The sequence below is a fragment of the Tupaia chinensis genome, unplaced genomic scaffold (assembly GCF_000334495.1).
Source record: "Tupaia chinensis unplaced genomic scaffold, TupChi_1.0 Scaffold143711_1, whole genome shotgun sequence".
In the NCBI taxonomy this organism is placed as follows: domain Eukaryota; kingdom Metazoa; phylum Chordata; class Mammalia; order Scandentia; family Tupaiidae; genus Tupaia; species Tupaia belangeri.
In genome coordinates, this window is record NW_006203559.1 from 486,065 (window position 1) to 507,357 (window position 21,293).

Sequence of the window (21,293 nt, forward strand, 5' to 3'; positions counted from 1 at the left end):
TCATGGATTTCTTTGGACTTTCTATGTATTTAATCTTATCATCTGCAAACAGGGAGAGTTCAATTTCGTTTTTTCTTTATTATTTATTTAAATGTATTTATTTACATTAATTCACTATACATCATTACAGCATACAAAATTAGATTTCCCATCCAGAATACAATGTATATTGGCTCAATCGAGGACATCAACATGCATGTTATCATCAACAAATAATTTTACATTTCTTGTTTCCTGTATATTTTGCCTTTTTTTTTCCCATCCTTGATTCCCTATCTCTCACCCTCTGCTGTGTCCCACCCTCCTCCTACACTGTCTCTTGTATCCATGGTTGCTTCTTTTCCTATCTGAAGTCCTTTTATTTTTCTCTCTTGTCTGATTGCATTGTCTAGGAGACAAAGAACACTACATAGTTCTAAAAGAATTAATTTATCAAAAAGATATAACTATCAAAAATATTTATCCTTCCATTGCCAGGGCACCCAAATATATAAAAGAAAGACTTCTAGATCTAAAGGAAGATATAGACTGCAACATACTAACGGTTGGCGATTTCAACACCCCATTGTCACCACTGAACAGGTCATCTAGACCAAAACATAAGCAATTAGACACAGGAACTAACTGATATCATAAATCAAATGGACCTGACAGACATATCACAGCATTCTATCCAACAAATACAGAATATACTTTTTACTCATTTCCACATAGAGCATTTTCAAAGACTGACTATATCAAAGGCCACAAAAAAAGTATATAAATTTAAAAGTATAGAAACTATACCTAGTTTCTTCTCTGACCACACAAAATTAAACAATATCAACCACAGAATGAGCCTTGAAAATACACCAAAACATGCACACTAAACAACTTACTCTTGTGTGACTTTCCAACTACTGAAGAAATTAAGACTGAAATCAAAAGATTCATTGAAACAAATGATAATGACCCTCCATAACCTTTGGGACACAGTGAAAGCAGTCATAAGAGGCAAGTTTATTGTCATTAGTGATCAAAAGGGAAAAAGAAAAAGAAAACTGGCAAACAAATAACACTGCTTAAGGAATTGGAAAAGCAACAACAAAAAATTAAAATACAATTTGAAAATAAGAACTGTGGGACCAACAAGTGATATGGTAGTTAAGGCTCTGGACTCCGACATGGCTGACAGTAGTTCAAGATCCAGAAGAGACAGTTTGCTTATTCACTACCCTCCACCCGCCTCTCTCTCTCTCTGCCCCCCCCCCCCCTCTAGCACATATGCCAAAGAGCAAGTTAGAAAGTAAAAATAATAAATAAAACTCAACATATAATTATTTTTAAAAATTAAAATTGTAATGGTTTAACTTCAACTATAATTTCAGTAAGTTCTCTAAAACATTTGAAAGTTTTGTATAGTTATAAAATTGTCTTTATTTCATTAATCAAATTGTTTATGCAAAGGAATAAAATATATATATTCTATTTATGAGTAAGATCATTTTTACCAATACAAGATAAAATTTTATAAGAAAAAATTATTTTCAAGGCTCTTTTAAACTTTAAATTAAAATACAAATCAAACATAACTATGATATCCATATGTTGGAACCCTGTTTTCCCCTACATAGTAAATATATTGGAAATTACAGCATATCCAATCCCAACTTTATTATTTTTGGTAATTGTTTTACAACTGCAAGGTCTTAAACTTTAATGCCAGTGGGGATTAAAAAAAAAAAAAAGTTTTTCCTCATTTAAAACTTGGCAACCTGAAGTCTCAAAGCTCAGAGAAAAAATTTGATTTAAAAGCCCTAAGTACAAATTGCTTAATGAGAAATCTGGACTTTACAATTAAAGTTTCATCACCACAAAAATATGGGGGTAGGAAGAATTATACTATCACAAAATATAAAAATGCTCATATTCTTTCAAAGCTTTGTGGATCAAAACTAGGAAGAAGAAAAACAGACATGTGTTTTTCTTGCTTTACTAGTTAGTGAAATCCCTCAATAGTAGATTTAGAATACCGTCTTTACATCATAAACACATATACACATGGATAATGTTCTTTTTCCTCACACTATGATTTCCTACTTGTTTTTGAATCTCATCTCATATAAATTCCTGAAAACCTATAATTAGGTGAAGATTCCATTTAAATTATCTGCAAGTCACCTCCCCCCCAAGCTTACAATTTTTGAAAAAAGGATTAAGCCAAGTGGTCTCAGTTTATTCATTCCTATAGTCTCTGGTTTTACCTGAAAACAAAATACCATTCAGTTCACACTGCACAGATCAAGATTCATCAGAACTAGAAGGAACAGGTGGCATAAAGGTTAAGACACTGGAGTCCCACATGGCTAACTACAGTTTAAGTCCCAGATCCGGTAGTTTGAAACTCATGTCAGGAGCATGTGTGTGCATGCCCCAAATCCCAGGAGAATGGAGAAGGGCTTGCAATGTAGCCATCCCACCCACCTAGGGGATGATTTCTGTTTCCCTCCTTTTCTCTATCTCTCCAGCAAGTGCACACACACCCTATAGCAAAGGTCTCCCCCCCCACAAAAAAAAATATATATATTGTTTTCTTTTTTCTACATGAAAATTGTTTCCCATAGGTAATTGCCAGAGGCAATTTTCAGCATCAGCATCAAGTTACTTCTCCCTGAAGCTTAGTCTCCTGAGATGTGACAAAATGAAGAATTGAATAATTTCTTTAGTTAGGACTAAATACTAAATTCTTGAGAGAGATTTTTGCTATAAGGCTCATGCACTCATCAGAGAGACAGAAAGCAAGAAATCACCCTATTGGGGTGGGGGGGATGGCCACACCACAATCTCTTCTCCATTCTTCTTTTGAGATTTTGGGCATGCACAGACATGTACCTGGCATGAGTTTCAAGCCTCCAGGTCCGGAACTCAAACAGTGGTCAACTACATGGGAATTCAGCCACATAACCATTACTTCATCTGCTGGTCCCAAGGACTAAATATCTTAAACATTATACAAAGTGTATTTTCTGAGATGCTTTTACTTCATGATTGCCTAGTTATTAAATTTGCATTATATTTGCTTCCCTTGTAGGTCCAGGATCCCCAGACACCAAAATTTGCACAGGTTCAAACCCCTTATATAAAATGGCATACTATTTGCATATAACCTACTCACATTTTTAATGGTCAGGTGTGTAGACTTGCCAGCAAGAGAAAGTACCCACAATGGAGCACGGTCATGCCACAATCGCTTCTGCATTTTCCATCCAATCAGGATTTGAGGCATGCAAGCACATGAGCCTGGCCTATTATTTCAGGATGCAAGGGCATCTTCTTTTGAACCACAGCTGGCTATATAGGATCCAGTACCCTTAATCACTAAGCTATAGGGTCAGCTCTAGTCTACACTGTAAATAATCTCTAGCTTACTATAATACCCAGTATGCTAAAAATACTATATAAATGGATATTATACAGTAGTTTTACTTATTTTTATTGCTGTAACTATTATTGCTTTCTTTCTGGAATATTTTTTGATCTGTGGCTAATTCAAACTGTAGATACAGAGCCATCTGATAAAGAAGGCAAAATACATATCCCACAATATTCCAGGAATTCCTCTTCTACACATATTCTAATCTTGATTGGGTGGATAAAAAGACGTTAGAGGGGAATAAGGTAAAATACTAATTTTCCTTCATTCAAGTTTCTTACATACGGCAAGCAGTTTTATGTATTCATTAGTAAGATAATATTCCTCATGGGAAAAAACAACTTTGATAGGAAACAGTTCCATTTAGAAAATGATGGGGGTGAGAAGAGCACAACTGGAAGGTCACAGGTTGACAACACATCAGGATGGCTGAAGGGGCAGTGCAGAAAAGGAAAAGTTACTAACAGCCGAGAAAAAACAGGTATGTTAGTCTGTTCCACTGTTAAAACCAGAAAAATACTCGAGTTTGAATAACAGATGTTTATTCATTTTCATGGTCTGGAGGTCATGGTCCAGGGGCCAACATCGGCTAATAGTTTTTCTGTTGATGGGGTCCCAAGTCTATGCAAGTTGTCACATCATGTGAAAACAGGCACATATGCCCTGAGTGTTCATCAGTTCATGTGTCTTTTTTCTGGTCTCATTCTTTCACTTTAAAACCCACAATATAATGAGAGCTCCATCCTGATAACCTTAATCCTAATCACCACCCAGAGGCCCCACCTTTCAACACTATAATTGGATTAAGTTTTCACTCTCTTAATCTCATTACAATGGCTCAACACATGAATTCTGAGGAAACATTCAAACTATAGCATAAGAGCAGCAGAAATTTAAGCAACTTTCATAAATAGGAAACCTTGAGGAAACGAAAACTTATCTAAAGAAAGACATGACAGCTTTCTGTCTGAAATGCTACAGAAGACACTATTCCATTTCTTTAAGGAGTCTACAACTACCATCTGACTTCTTCAAAACATTTGAAAACAAGTTTCTGTTCCTTTGATTATGACATAAAAGACTAGGCCAAACCAAGAGGTTTTTAAATGGTTTTTAATCACTAATTCATTCAACAAATATCTAAGTGTTCAACTAATGCAGTCGTAGTAGCACATTTTGCAGCACTACTGCACAATTCTAGACCTTAAATTTAGTATCAGGTGCCTCTTAAATTACCACCCTAGAATAGTCTAGAGTGCATTTTCAGCATAACTGTCAACCTCTTGGAGTCAAGAAGCAACAGAGTGAGTATAAGACAAGTAAATGACAATGGCACCTAGGCAGCATCACAATGGAAAAAGAGGCATTGATAACATTAGTACAACTTGAGGGCCAGAAGGTAGTATGGTGGTTAAGGGGATGGACTTTCATATGGTTGACCACAGTTTTAGTCTTGGATACAGCAATTTGAAAAATCACACCGGGAGTATGTGCACATGCACCCAAAATCCAAAGAGAAGATGGAAAGGGATTGCAGCAAAGCCATTCTGCTGGGGTGGGCAGAATGATTTCATACTTTCCTCCCTCTGTCTCTTTCTGGCAAGTGCACATGCCCTAAGGCAATAAAAACTGAAAAAAGATAAAAGTACAACTTGAAAAGGCCCCTTTTGGTGCTAAATATAGATACTCAAATCTTATGTAGCACTATCAGCTATACACTAAATTCAGGAAGCCCAAGAATCTTACTTAGGAAGTTGCCAAATGGACATCAGTTATAATCAAATCTGCCTAAACACAGAAAATCTTAACAAATTTAAGTTCCTTTTGGATGGGAGAAATGAGATTGACAGGATATATTTTTGGATGCATTCAAATACTTTGCCCCTCCATTGCCTAAGAACAGATTTCTTAAGGAACTAACTGCTGCTATTGGACTTGCAGTTGGGCACGGTTTGAACATAATGATGTAGGTTAATTGCTACCAGAACGTGAGAACATTTTAGAAAATACTATGCTAAGAACATAACTGAGTCATTGCTAGGATCGTACTAAATCTGGCCAGGAAGGTCAAGAGATGCCAGCTTTTAAGTTTTCAAGTAGATTATGGACATAAATGCCTAGAGAGGTACCACAACAAATACAACTAAGCAGGCCCAAGTAGAGCGAACCAAAGAGTATTTTCTTCCACAGAGAGAAGTTATTTAGGTCCTACTGACTATAGATGTATTATTGTCATATTGTCCAATTTTTCATAAACTGGTATGTGAAATTTAATTTTGAAATATAGTAACTTTTTCAATAATAATTATAAAGCTTCATGTGGGCCAAATAAAACTTATTTGCAGACCAAATACAGTATCTAGACTGCTAGTTAGTGGTCTCTGGTTCTTCACCCCATTATAGACAGCCAACTGAAGAAATCCCTATAATTTGAATATAAACCACTTTCTCCAGCTGGTCTACTTGCTATTTTGAACACAACATAGAAGTCCCAGATACTCTCCACTTGTCCATTTATTATTTCTAGGCAGTACTCCTGCTCTCTAAAAGAAACAGAAATTATGAGGCCAACAGGTGGCATCGTGACAAAAGCACTGGATTCACAAGTTGTCGTCTATAGTTTAAGTCCTGGATCTGGCAGCTTGCTTTCTCACTATTTCTGTCTGTCTCTCTCATCAAATTAAATGAATGAATACATAAATAAATGAAATAAATCTTAAAAAAAAGAGAAATCTTAGTAGCTAAGTCCACAAATCTCCAAATTAAGATTTAATAAATCTAGGCAATTTTCTTTTAAAGTACATTTTTTTCCTTCTTTTTAAAAAATCTTTATGAAACAGAGAGACAGGCACCACAACAGGGTCCTCATAGTGCGATCCATCCCCAGCCAACCTTGATCACAGGAACATGTGCACCTGGCATGCACAGGGAAATCTCCAGATGTGAACCAGGTACCTTCCTGTGTGGGTCCTGCCTCAGAGGACATTGTGTTATCACTGTAACACTGCTGCCAGCCAAAGTGTGTATCTGTGTGTATTATTATTTTTTTTTAAGTTTGTTTGCTAGAGGGTATGTACACTTCCGAGAAATGGGAGCCTGGGGAAAACTACCTCCTAGGTGTATGCCCATACCACAATCCCTTCTCCATTCTCCTCTCAGGATTGTGGGCACACACACACACATGTTCAGCATGATTTTAAAGCTACTGGCCTGGGACTTGAACCATACAGTCAGTCATGTGAGATTCAGCCACCTTAACCTCCATACCAACATCTGGTTTTCCCAAAAAAAATCCTTAATTTTAGAGAGAGAAACTGAAAACTATTATACTTTGCATAAGTATAGTTAGTGGCAGAATCAACACGATCATCCAGATTTCTTAAAATGATCTTTCCTTTGGATTATAATCATTGGAATCCAGTAATGTCTTAGGTAAATGTAAAGATATACTACTTCTGGGCATGTATAACTGAAAGAATTGATGCTCCCTCTTCATCAAGCACAGTCAAAAATTCAGTCCTTGTTTTAGAAATTAAATAAGAAATCTGTACATGTGCTTTGAGGAATTAAATAATTAGACTTCTTTCTAAATAATTAGAACTTCTTGCCCTACAAAAGTTTATATTCTAGTTGGCAAAATAAGAAAGGCATATAAAACTAAAAGTAAGCAGGGTCAGTGGGTGGTGTGACAGTTAAGCGCTGGATCCCACATGAATGACTGCAGGTTCAAGGCCTAGACCTAGTGGGTTGAAAATCATACTGGGCGTGTGTGCATGTGTGCCCAAAATTTCAAGGGGGGAACAGAGAAGGGACAGTGGAGTGGCAATACTCCTGGGGGAGGATTTCTCACTTTCTGTCTCCAACAAATGCATGCACCCTATGGTAAAAATCTTTAAGAAAGAGTAAAATATAATTGAAGATAGCATGAATACCATCACAAAACAGAGTAATCATCCAAAGAATAAATCATGTGACTGATACAGAGTGTTGCCTTACTAAAAGTTATGACTTCATTAATATTTTAAGGAAAAATGTTTGCCTTTGCAGCATTACGAAATGTACAAATTTTAAATATCTGTTTAACAGAAGAAAGGACAAGGTGTAACATGTGCAAGTGAAACCAGTTATTGTCTTCAGGTTACTGAGTTCAGCTCTTTGTTCCCAGGAATGCAAAGTGTGCTTCTACCTCACTTTCCTGTGCTGCGCATTAGCTATGAACCCCTCAGAGCATGGAGGTACTGTCTTAAACAAAAGACAGACAGTTCTGCTTGAACACAGGAGAAATTTCTAAGAACAAGAGACACTTTGGAGTCAGATGTTTGAAAAGGGAGAAAAGAAAATTAGAATTTGTGTAAGACTACTCCCACTTTAGGGAGAAAAAGACATTTACTACAATTCAAAACCAAAACCAGTAATTTTGCCAATTATTTGCATAATTAACAAGATAAAAATTAAACAATCTATTTAAACTTTCTCATAAGTATAATTTCTAAACAGTAATTACTTACATTTGCCTCCTAGAATACTTTATGTATAAAAATATTAGCCACAACTATGTTGAAGTAAATAAATACAATTTTAAAGTGAAAATTGTTTTTCATGGGTCTTAAGAGTACCTCCTATAAAATTAACTTATTAACTTCTGTTTCTGGATGGGTTAAAATTACAATGACCAAATGTCCTAGTTTGCCTACTACTGAGGGGTTTCCTGGGATGCAGAATCTTGAGTGCTAAAATGTAACAGGCAAATAGAATGCTTGGGCACCCTAGTTAGAGTAAATTATGGCCAAACAGCGTTCCCACTGAAAACTAAAAAGCTAGATAATTTACAGAAAACACTACTTGATGACAGCTGAGATCTGCTATGGCAACAAAAACGGGAAGACCCTAGGGGAGAATCTAAGAGGTGAATTGATGATTGCGGCTGATTTAACCATGAAGATACTTGTTAATTCTGGGCGAAGGAAGGAGGTTGAGACTCTAGGCTGCTATAACAGAGCTTCAGATGGAGACACAGGACTTTCAATTATAAGATCATTTTTTCTTCAGAATTTTTGTGCCTAAGTGAAAAGACTCTGAAAAGTAGAATTTCTGGCATTCTCCTGTGTTAAAGATTAGCATTCAGTACATGCCACGAGGGCCACAGAGAAATATATCAATATCCCAGTTAAAACACTTAGAGGGCCAAGGGAAAACAAGAGTCGAGTAGAAATACAACTCAGTCTTGATTTGGCAGTCACTGAAATTGAAGCAATCATCCATCACCCACTCTGCATAGTGGGAAAATACTGACCCCTCAGGGGAAAATTTTTTTCTTTTTCTTTATTTAGAGAAAGAGCCATCATTTGACCAAAACTTATTAGGCATGCCAAAAGATAGGACTGCATGACCAAAAACTAAGAGGAAAAAAACAAGTAACAAACAAATAATACAAATATTGGAATTAGCTGACAACTACCTAAAAATAAGTGTCTAAGAAAAGAGAAAAGGATAAGCAAGACATAAAAAATATTAAGAATTTAATAAAATAGGAATCTTTAAAGAAAAATAAAGTGTGAGCATGTAATGAAATATAAAAATGTTATCTGATATAGAACTCATTAGATATTTAAGGGCAGGTGAAACAGAGCCAAAGGTAAAAACACATGAACTCCAAGATAAAAAAAAAAAAAAAAACAGAAATATCCAAACTGAAGGACACAGAAAAAATACAAAGGAGTAAATGGAAACATTTAAGAAATATGTGGGCCAATATCAAAAGTCCAGGAATAATAATTTGCAATCAGAACCTCAGAAAAAAAGAGAGAAATAGGGCAGAAGCTGTATTTGAAAAAATAATGGCCAAGAATCTCCTGGACAAAAATGTGTTCTTTGACTTCTAACCTCTGCTCTTCTTTAGAATTACCTGTGAGGGGGGAAAAAATGAAGATTCAGATTATACCTATGAAAAACAAAACATAATTCCTTAATAAAGTTTAAATAGTCCAATGTGTCTAATTTACAAGACTCTGAATTTATAAACCCATTTAATGATTAGGGAATCTTCTGTCTTATAAGTGGTCTTAGATCTCCCTAAAATAGTCTGCTTCTCTCAATAAATGTGAAACATGCTAGGTTCTCAAAACCTGGTTTTACAGACACCTCTAGATTTCACAATTATTCAGTAGTACAAGCCTTCCACAACACTAAATTGCTTATATTTGGGCTAGAATTATATTAATACAGAGACCAAGTCTGGTCATCTCATGCACCTTTAAATAGACAATTTCCAAAACACAACCTTTGACAGAAAAGGAGACCTTCAGCTGTAAAAAGGCTGGGAGCATTAGGCCAGAATAGCTCCAATAATTTTGAAATAACTTATCTCTAATCTTAGGTTAATACACTTATAGTACATGAATATAAACAAACAATTTAAAGCACACACACTTTTGAAGCTCTTTAGCTTTGCCTTACCTGCAGAAAAAGAGCTACATTGACTTTAACAGTCTAGAAGCCTGGAAATTTTTAAAAAATAATAAACTACTTATTTATTTAAAGACTTCTGCCACAGTTGTGATCACCCGAGAGACAGTGAGAAGGAAACTGAAAAATCACCTCCCAGAGCAGATGGCCATGCTATAATTCCTTCTCCTCCATTCTTCTCCTGGGATTCTGGGCACATACGCGCACAGGCCCAGAGTGATCTTCAAGCCACCAGGCCTGGGACTCAAACCACGGTCAGCCATGTGGTAGTCCTGTGACCAAACAACATGCTATCTGCTTGCCCCAACCTGGAAATCTTTCATTGCAAGACAATTTAAAACCGCTAACAAATGCCAGGGTGTGTACATTTCTAGGCTTCGTTAGAGGCCCGTAGTTCTTCCTTCTATAAGCTATTAACATGAGTACTATAAAATAAAGTATTATGTACTTGAATTTCCAAAATATAAATTTACAAAATGCTAAGTTAAACAGGGTTCAACACACTCTTACTGCTTTACTTCTCATAAGCTTCCACGATTTATATAACTCTGTAAGTTATATAAGGTGTTTGCATTTGCGGAAAATTGGATAAAGGGTTATATGGACACTATAGACTACTTTCACACATTCTTGTGAGTCCATAATTATTCCAGAATAAAAATATTAAAATAAAAATGTCTACAAAGAGGCAGACTGTCGAAAATAAGTCTCTTTTTCATCTCCTCCAGACAACTATAGTCGCTAGTTTCCTACACATTCATAAAGAAACAAGTTCTACTTATAAACAATAGTGTTATGACTAGACAAGGAGGTATAGTATGATGGTAATCTACACTGATCTGACTATGGAAGTTTTTGAGGTAGGCCATCTATTGACATCTTTGAAAAATAAAGTTATTGGGACCAGCAGATAAGAGTAATGGTTCTGTTGCTAGATTCCCACATAGTCAACTGTAGTTTGAGTTCCAAACCTGGTGACTTAAAATTCACACTGGGCATGTGCGTGCATGCTGACGATGCCAAAAAGAGAATGGAGAAGGGATTGCAGCATAGTCATCCCCCACGGAGAGTGTTTTCCTGCTTTCTGTCTCTCTGGCAAGCATATGCACCCTATAAAAGAAAATCAAACTCTATAACTAACTGCATTAACACAAAAAGCCAAATATCAACTCAGTCAAACAAGGTGAATACAGTATCTCAATTAGGCAGTGATGATAAACCAAGTGATATTTTTTGAGTTAACACTTGCTCAAAAAAAGATACACAGATTTTTACCTTTGCTGCAGCCAGTACATGGTCCTTGTTAAGGATTCTGCACTTATTCTCACAAGCATTTATCCTGGCCTCTTCTGCTAAACGATGAACAAAGAGTAAACAGTTCAGATGAACCTTTAAAAGAGAAAATGCAAATGTAATTTTTTAAACACAAATACTGGTACTATGAAATAACTCTGAAAAATTAAAAACCCAAAATGTATTATTCAACTACTTATTATTATGATTAAGTCAATTAACTCTTCAATTAAAATTACATAGAGTTCAATTTAATGTAAGTCCATCTTATATTTCATACAAAAAGACAGTCATTGCAATACATAAATCAGGCAATGCAAAGTAAGCCAAAGGTCATAAACAATGTAATTATTGTATTATAAACACCATTATATATCAAATCTTAATAGGACTATAAAAAAATACACTCACTTCTAATTTGAAATAAATTTAAATTTAAAATGTATTATTAACTGTCTAGAAAAATTTTCTTTTTCTTCTTTTGGTGAGGTTTTTGCTATAGGGCATGTGCGCTCACCAGAAAGACAGAGAGACAGAAAGTGAGAAATCACTCCCCAGGGGGATGGCCATTTTGTGATTCCTTCTCCTCTCGGAATCTTGGGCACACACGCACACCTGCCCAGTGTGAGTCTAAGTCAATGGGTCTGGGCCTCGAATCATAGTCAACTACATGGGAGTCCAGCGACATAGCCAATACGCTAACTGCTGGTCCCTAGAAATTTTTAAATCTAAACATACTTACTACTATATTTTATGCATTCTCTTATTCTACAATTTGAGGTCTAAGAAGATTGTTTTTGAAATATCTAGTCAAAAATATGTTAATCATGAAAATTTTAAGTTTGCTGAGTTGAAAAGCATATGTACAGTGGCCAACAGGTGGCATGGGGGTTAAGTGAGCAGGACTCCCATATGGCCGACCACAATTTGAGTCTGAGACCTGGTGGCTTGCTTTCTTGCTTTCCTTTTTCTCTGTATCAGTCTCTCTCTGGTGAAACTGAAAAAATAATAACAACAAATAGAATTAAATAAATATTTGTTTAAAAAACAATAATAATCTTTAAGCTTTTTAAAGATTATTTTAAATAAATAGGCAAACACTGTAAAATTCAAAAGCCAACAAAGAACTATAGTTATATAAAATGTAAGTATTTATGGGAAGTTGGATAAGGAATACACAGGAACTCTGTACTATTTTTGTACCTTCTTCTGAATCTACAATTACTTCAAAATAAAACTATAAAACCAAAAAATCTACAAAGGAGTAGACTGTCAAAGTTAATGTCTCTCTGCTGTGGTAAAGGCACTGGACTCCCACTTAGCCAACCACAATTCTAGTCACAGACCAGCATCATGAAATTGACACTAGACAAAACGTTTGTGTGCATGCCCAGAATCCCAGAAGGAGAATAGAGGAGAAGGAGTTGCAGCATGGCCACCCCTCTGGGGGGTGATTTCTTGCTTTCTGTCTCTCTACCAAGTACACATGCCCTATAGCAAAAATCTCTCAAAAAAAGTCTCTCTCCACAGTTAACCATGGTTGCCAGTTTTTTCTTTTAATTTTGTATATTCTTACCAAGGCAAACTCTGCATATAAGCAAAACACACAGACACACATATGTATCATTTTATGTAGAGATGCTTTAAAGTGTATGGAAGGATATGTATGTATTATATGAAAATACTATACCATTTTATATTAAGGTACTTGAGTATCTGTGGACTTCGTATCTCATCTGGCGGTTGTGGGTAGGAAATATTCCTGTTAACAATTCCCATGGAGAGATCAAGGGATGACTATATACCATAGATAATAACATAAGTAATATCACTACCTGCATATGTGCAATAATGTTTAGCTATATATTTTACTCAAAATCTTTATCCAAAAAAGTGCTACTTTTTGGATAAAAAGTGCTACTCAATTTGCATGTACATATCTTGAAAACAGTTAAGGAACACACAGTCCAAGCAAAAGAGAATCTAAAATTAGGTAAAGTTCTCAGTACTCTCTAGGATCATATATACTGCTCCTTTATTGATCGCATCTTCCCTATCCTTTATTTCTGTCAGGAGTCTGAGGCCACTACCAACTTAGATCAAATTAAATAATATCTTTAGCATATATTTACTTTTTTTGTTTACATCACAGTACACAGTCTTTGCCGTTTGAAGAACAATTCATACACAATACTTAATATTCACTTTCTTGTTTACTACACACAAACACTCCCCCACAGTTCACTAAATTTTAAATAACTAGATAATGTGGTTTTAAATACTATCACATGGATATCTTTAGTGGATTGTAACATAGGTGTTTAAAAGTAATCTAGTGAAATTTGGGAAAAATGGGTTTGGGGATTTAAACCTAATAAGCTGACAATCTATGGAAGATGATACTTTTTTTTTTTTTTTTGGAGAGGTTTTTGCTATAGGGCACGTGCGCTTGCCAGAGAGACAGAGAGATAGAAAGCGAGAAATCACCCCCCAGGGGGGATGGCTACGCCATTACGCTAACTGCTGGCCCCACTCTTGGTATTTTTTGATGTACTATCTTCTTCAACACTCGCAAATAACTCTTAAGTAAATACCTCAATTCTGACTGTTTACATTATGTTTTGCCATTTAATTAATAATTAAAAAAAAAAAAAACTCTACAAAAGATATCTAGTTCTGCGACCAGCAGATGGTGTAGAGATTATATTACTGGACTACAACGTAATCAACCATGGTATGAATCCTGGATCCTGTGGCATGAAACTCACACCAGGCGTGTGTGCATGCGTGCCTGGGTTCCCAAGAAGAGAATGGAGAAAGGACTGTGGCATGGCCATCCTCCCTGAGGGGTGATTTCTCGCTTTATGTCTCTCTGTATCTCCAACGAGCACATGCATCCTACAGCAAAAATCTCTTTTTTAAAAAAAAGGTACTGGGACCAGCAGTTAGCATAATGGCTATGTCGCTGGACTCCTACGTAGTCAACTGCAGTTCGAGTCCCAGAACTCACGCTGGCACATGTGCATGCGTGACCAAGATCCAGAGAGGAGAAGGGACTGTGGCGTGGCCATCCCCTCTGGGGGGTGATTTCTCGCTTTCTCTCTGTCTGTCTGTCTGGCGAGCACACGCGCCCTATAGCAAAAAAAACTCAAAAAAAAAAAAAAGGTATTATTTCCCCTGACATCAAAAACATTGTATAATATAGCATAATTATTCCATCTATTAATCTATATTTTCTACTTTTTAAGACAAACAGTATTCAGATCCCTCAGGATAAATTCCAAATTTTGGAACACTGAACCCCACTGACTAGGTCTTTCAAATTTCACCTTTTCCAGCTTCTAGTTCAACACTAGGTCACCTAAATATTTTCACAATTCAAATGCAGCCTTCCCTCCAACCATTCTACTGGTTTGTAGACCTCCAGGAAAAGCTCAGCTCTTCTCAGTATGTAACATTATATAGCTCAACTACACCCTGAACTTCCTAACACTGCACATACATTATGCTGCAGTTTCTCCCGACTGTCTTCCTCCATGTGCCATATAGGCAAAAACTATGTTTAATCTTCCCAGTAATGTATCCCCAATGACCTTTAGCCCGCTACCCATACATAGTAATCAATAATTACTATGTGAACAAATAATATGTCCATATCTCTCCAAATAAGGCAAAAAAATTTTTTTAATAAATTCCAATTAAAACACACCCTTTTTGGATGTAGTTCAGATTATTAGCCTGCATAAAATAATTTTCCTCTTTCTCAGTATAAACCATGGATACAGAGACAAATTAGCATTAGATATCATTCTTGGCCGTGGAAAAGCTGCACACCACACTGGGAGACAACAGCAACCACTAAAATTCCTAGAGAACGGTGTTAGAGTCCCAACAGCTAAAATGTATGTATGCACTCTTACCACTGTCCAAATTTAGAAAAAAAAAGGGATCAAATCACACTGCTTTAACTATAGTAAACTTCATGGGTAATATGGAACACATGCTAGTAAGATTATAAAGTGTCAAAAGAGTAGAAAACGATAAGCAAAGAAACCAGGGTGATGCAGGAAACACACAAAGTAGTAAAGGAGGAGAATTGTTTTTTTTGTTTTTGTTTTTCACTCTTGATGACAAGCAACTAACTGGGAACAGCTTATGGCCAAAAGAACCTTCTTTTTCCCATCACTACAACTGCCTAGAATTTCAGATCCCCTTGTTTTCCATGTCACACCTGAATCCTACCTCACCAAGGAATCCACTTGTCCATGGGTCACTTTGGGACAGAAAGGAGATGTGGGAGGAAGCTATCTGAGAAATTTCCAAACTATATACAACAGCTGGTAGTCTCCCAAATACCCTTAAGTTCATTTTCTCCTCTATTTAGAAGTGCAGTGAAAACACCAGTATAAACTACCTAAAAATATTGTGCAACTGAATTTCAATTTAATCCAGCTCATTGCTGGCACTGTGGTAGGCAGTTAGTTAGCCATGAGCGGGCAGCCCTAAGAGAAAAGCAAAAGGCTCACCTAGCCCCTGGTGCCAGGAGGGCGAGGTAATTTGTCATATTCCTTCCTTAAGGCTTGAGGGAAGCATACAGAGATAATTCGTGGATTTTTCTTCCATCAAAAGGACTCAAGCAAGCGTTTTGGTCATTAAGGCGATAGACTAATTGGGCAATCTAATTTGGGCAACCTGACTTGCACTGGGCGTTCGCATTTAGGTGATCAAATTCCTCACTTTACCTGTGAGGAAGGTGCGCAGGTGCAGGAGAAAACGTGTGGATTCAAATTTAAAGGAAGGACATAGGCAGCGTAAGGGGCCTCCCACTAATGAACATTCATGGCCTCTAGTAATAAAATAACAGTTAACTAGTACCAAGCGCGGTTGCCACCTGGCAATCTGCCCGCCCAACAACCTTTTGGGTGTACTTTCTTTCTTTTCTTTCCTTTCTTTCTATTAAACCTTCTTTTGTATCTACTTCATTCGTGGTTGTGGTTTCATTTTGTGCCTAGGGACAGATCTCTAATTTTAGTGATCTGGACCCAAAGAACCAAGGATTTCACAACCCCAACACTTTTCCATCCCTTAACAGCACCTCTGCCACCACTATGGGGTAGAAGATGGGAATCAAGCATATAAAACAGCATATATTGCCTTTTCTTACAAGATTTAAGGAAAAAGGAGTATAGGCCATTGAAACAGTACTTTTCCAAGGAAAAAAGAAATGTTATGTTTTGGTTTTAGAGACCAAATAAGGGGAAAATGTAGACAATTCCTTTGTAGTCTAGCAAAAAGAGAGACCACAGGTGAGAAGGCTGTGAACTCAGGGATGCTACATAGAAAAGAGAAGGGAGGGCACCAATGATGTTTACAAACATCTAGAATGATGTATTCCCAAAACTATGTATGTGATATGCCCTTGTTATCCACAATTCTTTCCCTTAACCTCCTGGAAATCAGATGCCCACTTATACTGGCTTCCATAGTCATAGAGGCCAGTTACAAGCCACAGGAGGTACCTCCCATGGTATTCATTCAGTTGGAGTAACATGTGTCCCAGGCAATCAATTACTCGTGCCTCCAATAGACAGAGAGGCCAGTGACAAGCCACAGGAGGTACCTCCCATGGTATTCATTCAGTTGGAGTAACATGTGTCCCAGGCAATCAACACACAAACGTTGAATTTACTTCAACACAGAAGCGCTACTACACAGTGGTTTGGTTGGGGCTATTTATGAAGAGAGCATTATACTTCAGGTACTATAAGTCAGATAAAAAGGATTTAGTGGCCTGGTTTAAAAACTGAACTAATAGGGGTTCTGTTATTTGTCTAGAAAAATTAATTCACAATTGAGAGTATTCTACTTACAAATAAACTTTCGAATCAGAGTTCTTTAGTAAGCAGCCTAAGGACGGGCAAATGGGGCAATGAGTTTAGTTAACGACTTAAATAGAAGAGAAAAGGAGAGAGGCATGAAGGGAGGTACTTAAAAGGCATGTAGGCAATGCCTTCTAAAATAATTAAATAAAAGTGACCTAGTCTGAATTCCAAAATCTTTTTTTTAAAGGGTGGGATCTTTCGTACCTTTTGGAAGTACACTAATTACAGTGTCAGATTGTGTTCTTGAACAGTAATACTTAAGAACTTTAAACGGGAACTTTATGTTAGCTTTCTGCTTAAAGTGGTGTGGCTGTTAGCCTCCTTTTTAAAAGGGCCAGATACGTACCTTTCGGCGGACCCTGGTCACAACCAGGCGTCAGAAATACGGGCTGACATGCTAGGGTGGGGCAAGAGCTAAAGATTGACGAGGGACTGCGAAATAAATGCTGGGGGTCGTTTCCCTTACCTCCTCCCGCCCCACTCCCTCCTGAGAAGGGATGGCATCTCACCAGTAAGTCAGCCGTTGGATCTAGACGAAGGTGAGGCTTCTGCCGCTTAAAAATGCGCTTTAGAAAGCCGCGGGGAGCCTTCCGCGTTATCTGCTTCCTCTGAGAGACGATGGTCGAGAGCGCCATTCTCCCTCTCACCCACCAGCCGCTTCTGTTTCCGAGATCTTCGCCGCAGGGGCCACAAGCTCAAAGCCACGCCGGTAACGCCGAGAACCTGGCCCCTCTGACGCTTCCTCAGGTCCAGAGACCCAAGTCCGAACGTTTGAATTCGCCGCCAACGGAGCGCGCCGGACGCTTGGTAGTGACGTCAGCTCCGCGCCACCCCCTCCTCCCGAAGCTCCTGGGAAACGCCCAGGGGGAGGAGGGCGTCCGATTGCGCCCTGACGTCATTAAGGGACTTCTTTTAATGACCTTTATGTGTTACTTCCACAATGTGTGTCTATTTCCTCTTGGTTCCCTGAGTTGAGACATTATGAAGGAACTGGCTGGTACGCCAAAGCAGTCGCACTTGTTCTCCAGTTCTCACTCTATATTGACCCGAATGAAAAGTACATGAGCAGAAAGAAGTTTGTGGTGTGTTATCAGGATTCCTAAAAAACCCTGATTCTTCCTAGCAAAGAATGATTGATATTAACAATTTACACTTTTATAGAATTTAATTTGGTCTTACCTTAGGTCTTCTCATGTTTCTTGCTTTTTGTACAAAGGCTGCTCCTATTAAGGCTCTTCTCATCTAACAGTTACTTTCATGTGTAGTGTAAGTGCTAACCTATGGATGTCTTTGTTTTGTCCCTAAAGAAGGAAAAAAATGGTACCTATAGTTGATGCTGGGGCACGGGTGATCGACCCCACACTTGCTGTGAGACACAAGTTTTTGTCCCAGTTCAGGAAGAATTAGATTCACAGACGACGAGAGTAGGTATACCAAAGTGAGGAGTGTAGTAGCAAAGCAGAGAATTTATTAACAAAGTGTGGAGTTTATTAAAGGACAAAGTTTCTAAGAAGGGAGGTTATCCCGGAAACTGGGTTGCCAAGGAAGAATTGTGTCCAACGGTTTTTATTTGGGTCAGGAAGAGCTTTATCCGGACTTAGGTTCTAGATGAGGCTTGAGCATTCATTCCCCTCCTGGTAGGAAGGGGCACATGCTGAATGGGTTCAACTATTTTCCTTTTTTTCAAAATTGGATTTATTTATTTATTTAAATTCGACCAAAGGAAGACAGAGAGAGAGAAAGGGAAAGCAAGCCACCAAGTCCAGGACTCAAACTGTGGTCAGTGATGTGGGAGTCGAGTCTTTGTCTTAAAGCTTTGGGCCATGAAATCTATTATCTTATCTTCCTCCTGGAATGTGGTTGAGCCTCAAGAAAGCCTTTGTTTTAGGTCTAGGCCATGCTGCCTAGGTCAATCACTGAGCCACTACTGCTTCCATCTCAAAACGTAAGTCATTTTGTGATTCCATTTTGGGCCTATACCCTAACTATATTTTTAGGACTCCTGTCTCTTACTTCATAGTGACATATGAGTTGCTTCTGAAATAAAGAATAAAAAGTGGGAGGCAGAAATTCAAGCCAACCTTTAGGAAAAAAACCACTGAGGAAGGGGATGGGGTAGGAATAAGGCCAACCCCAATAACAAAATTTCACAATGAAGAAGAATAAGAAGTCTGTTCACCAAGATCTGTAGCATTGTAGTTCACATGTGGTCACACATGCCCACCAGCACCACGGATTACCTATAGTAAACTTTTTGTTCCATTTGCATGCTGGGAAACACACACTTGGGAGATCTTAGATAATAATAATACATTCATCCCATGTTCAAGCATGCTCACCCAGAAAGCAGACACAAATAAGTTTCTTTACAGGGGATCCTTAAAACCACCCTGAATCCCTAAAAATTTGTTAGTATGAATGTAAATCTCCATAAAGGAAGATCCTGAAAGGCACTCCATGTTGTCTCTGCCTGTGAATCAGTCCTGACTACGGAGTGTATTATCTTTCCTTGAAAAACTTTCTTTGCCTTACTGATTCATGCTTCAATTCTTTCCTGTGATGAAGTCAAAACCTTGAGAGACACTCACACTGGTGACATTGTCTTCCCCCTTCAAGTGTACACTCACTTACAAATATATACAGATATAAAATTAACTTCCTAATTTAACTTCTGCAACTGAACAACTCACTCTCTTCCAGTTCTTTTAGCTTTCATAATATCTGTGATGGTCTGAATATTTGTGTCACCAAGACACAGCTAGAAGATAAAAGCTATGAACCAGAAGAAGGGTGTTCACAAGATCTCAAACCTGCCATTGCCCTGATCTTGGACTTCCAAGGCTTCAGAATTGTGAGAAATAATTTTTGTGTTGTTTACAAACCACCTAATGAATGGCATTTTGTTATAGCAGCCAGATGGATTAAGATAATATACCTCAGAAACACCTGAAATATATCAAACACAACACACACACTCTTGCCTGTTAAGTGCTCGCACTTACTCTTTCCAAAAAAAAACCTTGTCAAGAATGCCCTGGTTCCATGTATCTACATGGATAGCCCCTTTATTTCTTTCAGGTTTCTGTTCTGGCAAGTATCAGAGACCTTATTTAAAATAAAACCTCTGTTATTTAAAATACAAACTCTGTACATGTGTCCATGTATTTGCCTAGAAACACCCAATGTGCACACATGTACATCATATACATAAGTGATGCGCAGAAACTAACATCTCTTTCTAGCTCTATGCTCAGTGATGTAAGTCATGTGCAGAAACCAGAACCTCTTTCTAGTTTTATCTTCAGTAGCTTAAAAACAGTGATGTTACAGGTATTTACAATATGGAAATTGACAAATGCTACATATCATCCATTGATGTCATTCATGATTTTTAGAGCAAGTTATTAAATATTTACCAACATAAGCTACACATGTCCCTGCTAGCCTGAACTCCCTAACCATCTCTGTTTCATGTTTCACTACTGCACTTTTCACTGCCTAAAATCTGCTTGTGCATATAGAAAATTTTTATTGAAATATTTATTCTAATAGAAAGAACCAGACACAAAGAATGATCATTGAAAGGGGAATAAAAGTACAGTGTAATGTGTATTGGTTTTCTGATGGTAATGTAACAAATTATCATAAATGAGATGGCTTTAAAAAACACACATTTTTTCATCTCATAGTTCTGAAAATCAGAAGTCCTAAAATCAAGAATTCAATGGGCTGCATTCTTTCTGATGGCTTTAAAGGATACTGAAATTTCTTGCCTTTTTCCAACTTTCAGAGGTCACCTACGTCTTTGGCTCATGGTCTCTTTCTCCATCTACAAACCACATTACACTGACTTTTTTTCCCATTATCACATCTCTCTTTCTTTCTTTCTTTCTTTTTTTTTAGTTATACCCTCCTGCCCTCTTATAAGAAATCTTGTAAAAACTCCTGTAATTATACTGGGCCTACCCAGACAGTCCGAGATAATCTTTCCATCTCAAGGTCCTTAATATAACTACATCTGGAAAGTTCCTTTTGCCATGGGCCTTCCAGGTTCTGAGGATCAGGACATTGCAATCACTAGGACATTCTTCTTCTACCGTAGTCTCTCTTCCTAGACTTGATTCCAAAGCAGTGCTGTACAATTAAGACTTTGTTCAATGATAGATATTTTGTTTATCTACTCTGTCCAATAGATCAGTGATATAGGATGAGCGAGCACTTAAAATACGAGTAGTGTGACA

The 21,293-nt window shown here is 37.4% G+C and overlaps 1 protein-coding gene across 1 annotated transcript; it reads right to left on the bottom strand.

Annotated features, from left to right (window-relative positions):
• Positions 1-8,019: 8,019 nt before the first annotated feature.
• On the bottom strand, positions 8,020-18,055 carry CENPW (centromere protein W). Its single transcript, XM_006164761.3, has 3 exons — positions 17,562-18,055; positions 11,153-11,266; positions 8,020-9,317 (listed from the first exon to the last, which is right to left on the bottom strand). Exons 1-3 carry the CDS (start codon positions 17,685-17,687, stop codon positions 9,291-9,293), a joined length of 267 nt encoding a protein of 88 aa, XP_006164823.1. The 5' UTR covers positions 17,688-18,055; the 3' UTR covers positions 8,020-9,290.
• Between the last annotated feature and the right edge of the window lie 3,238 nt (positions 18,056-21,293).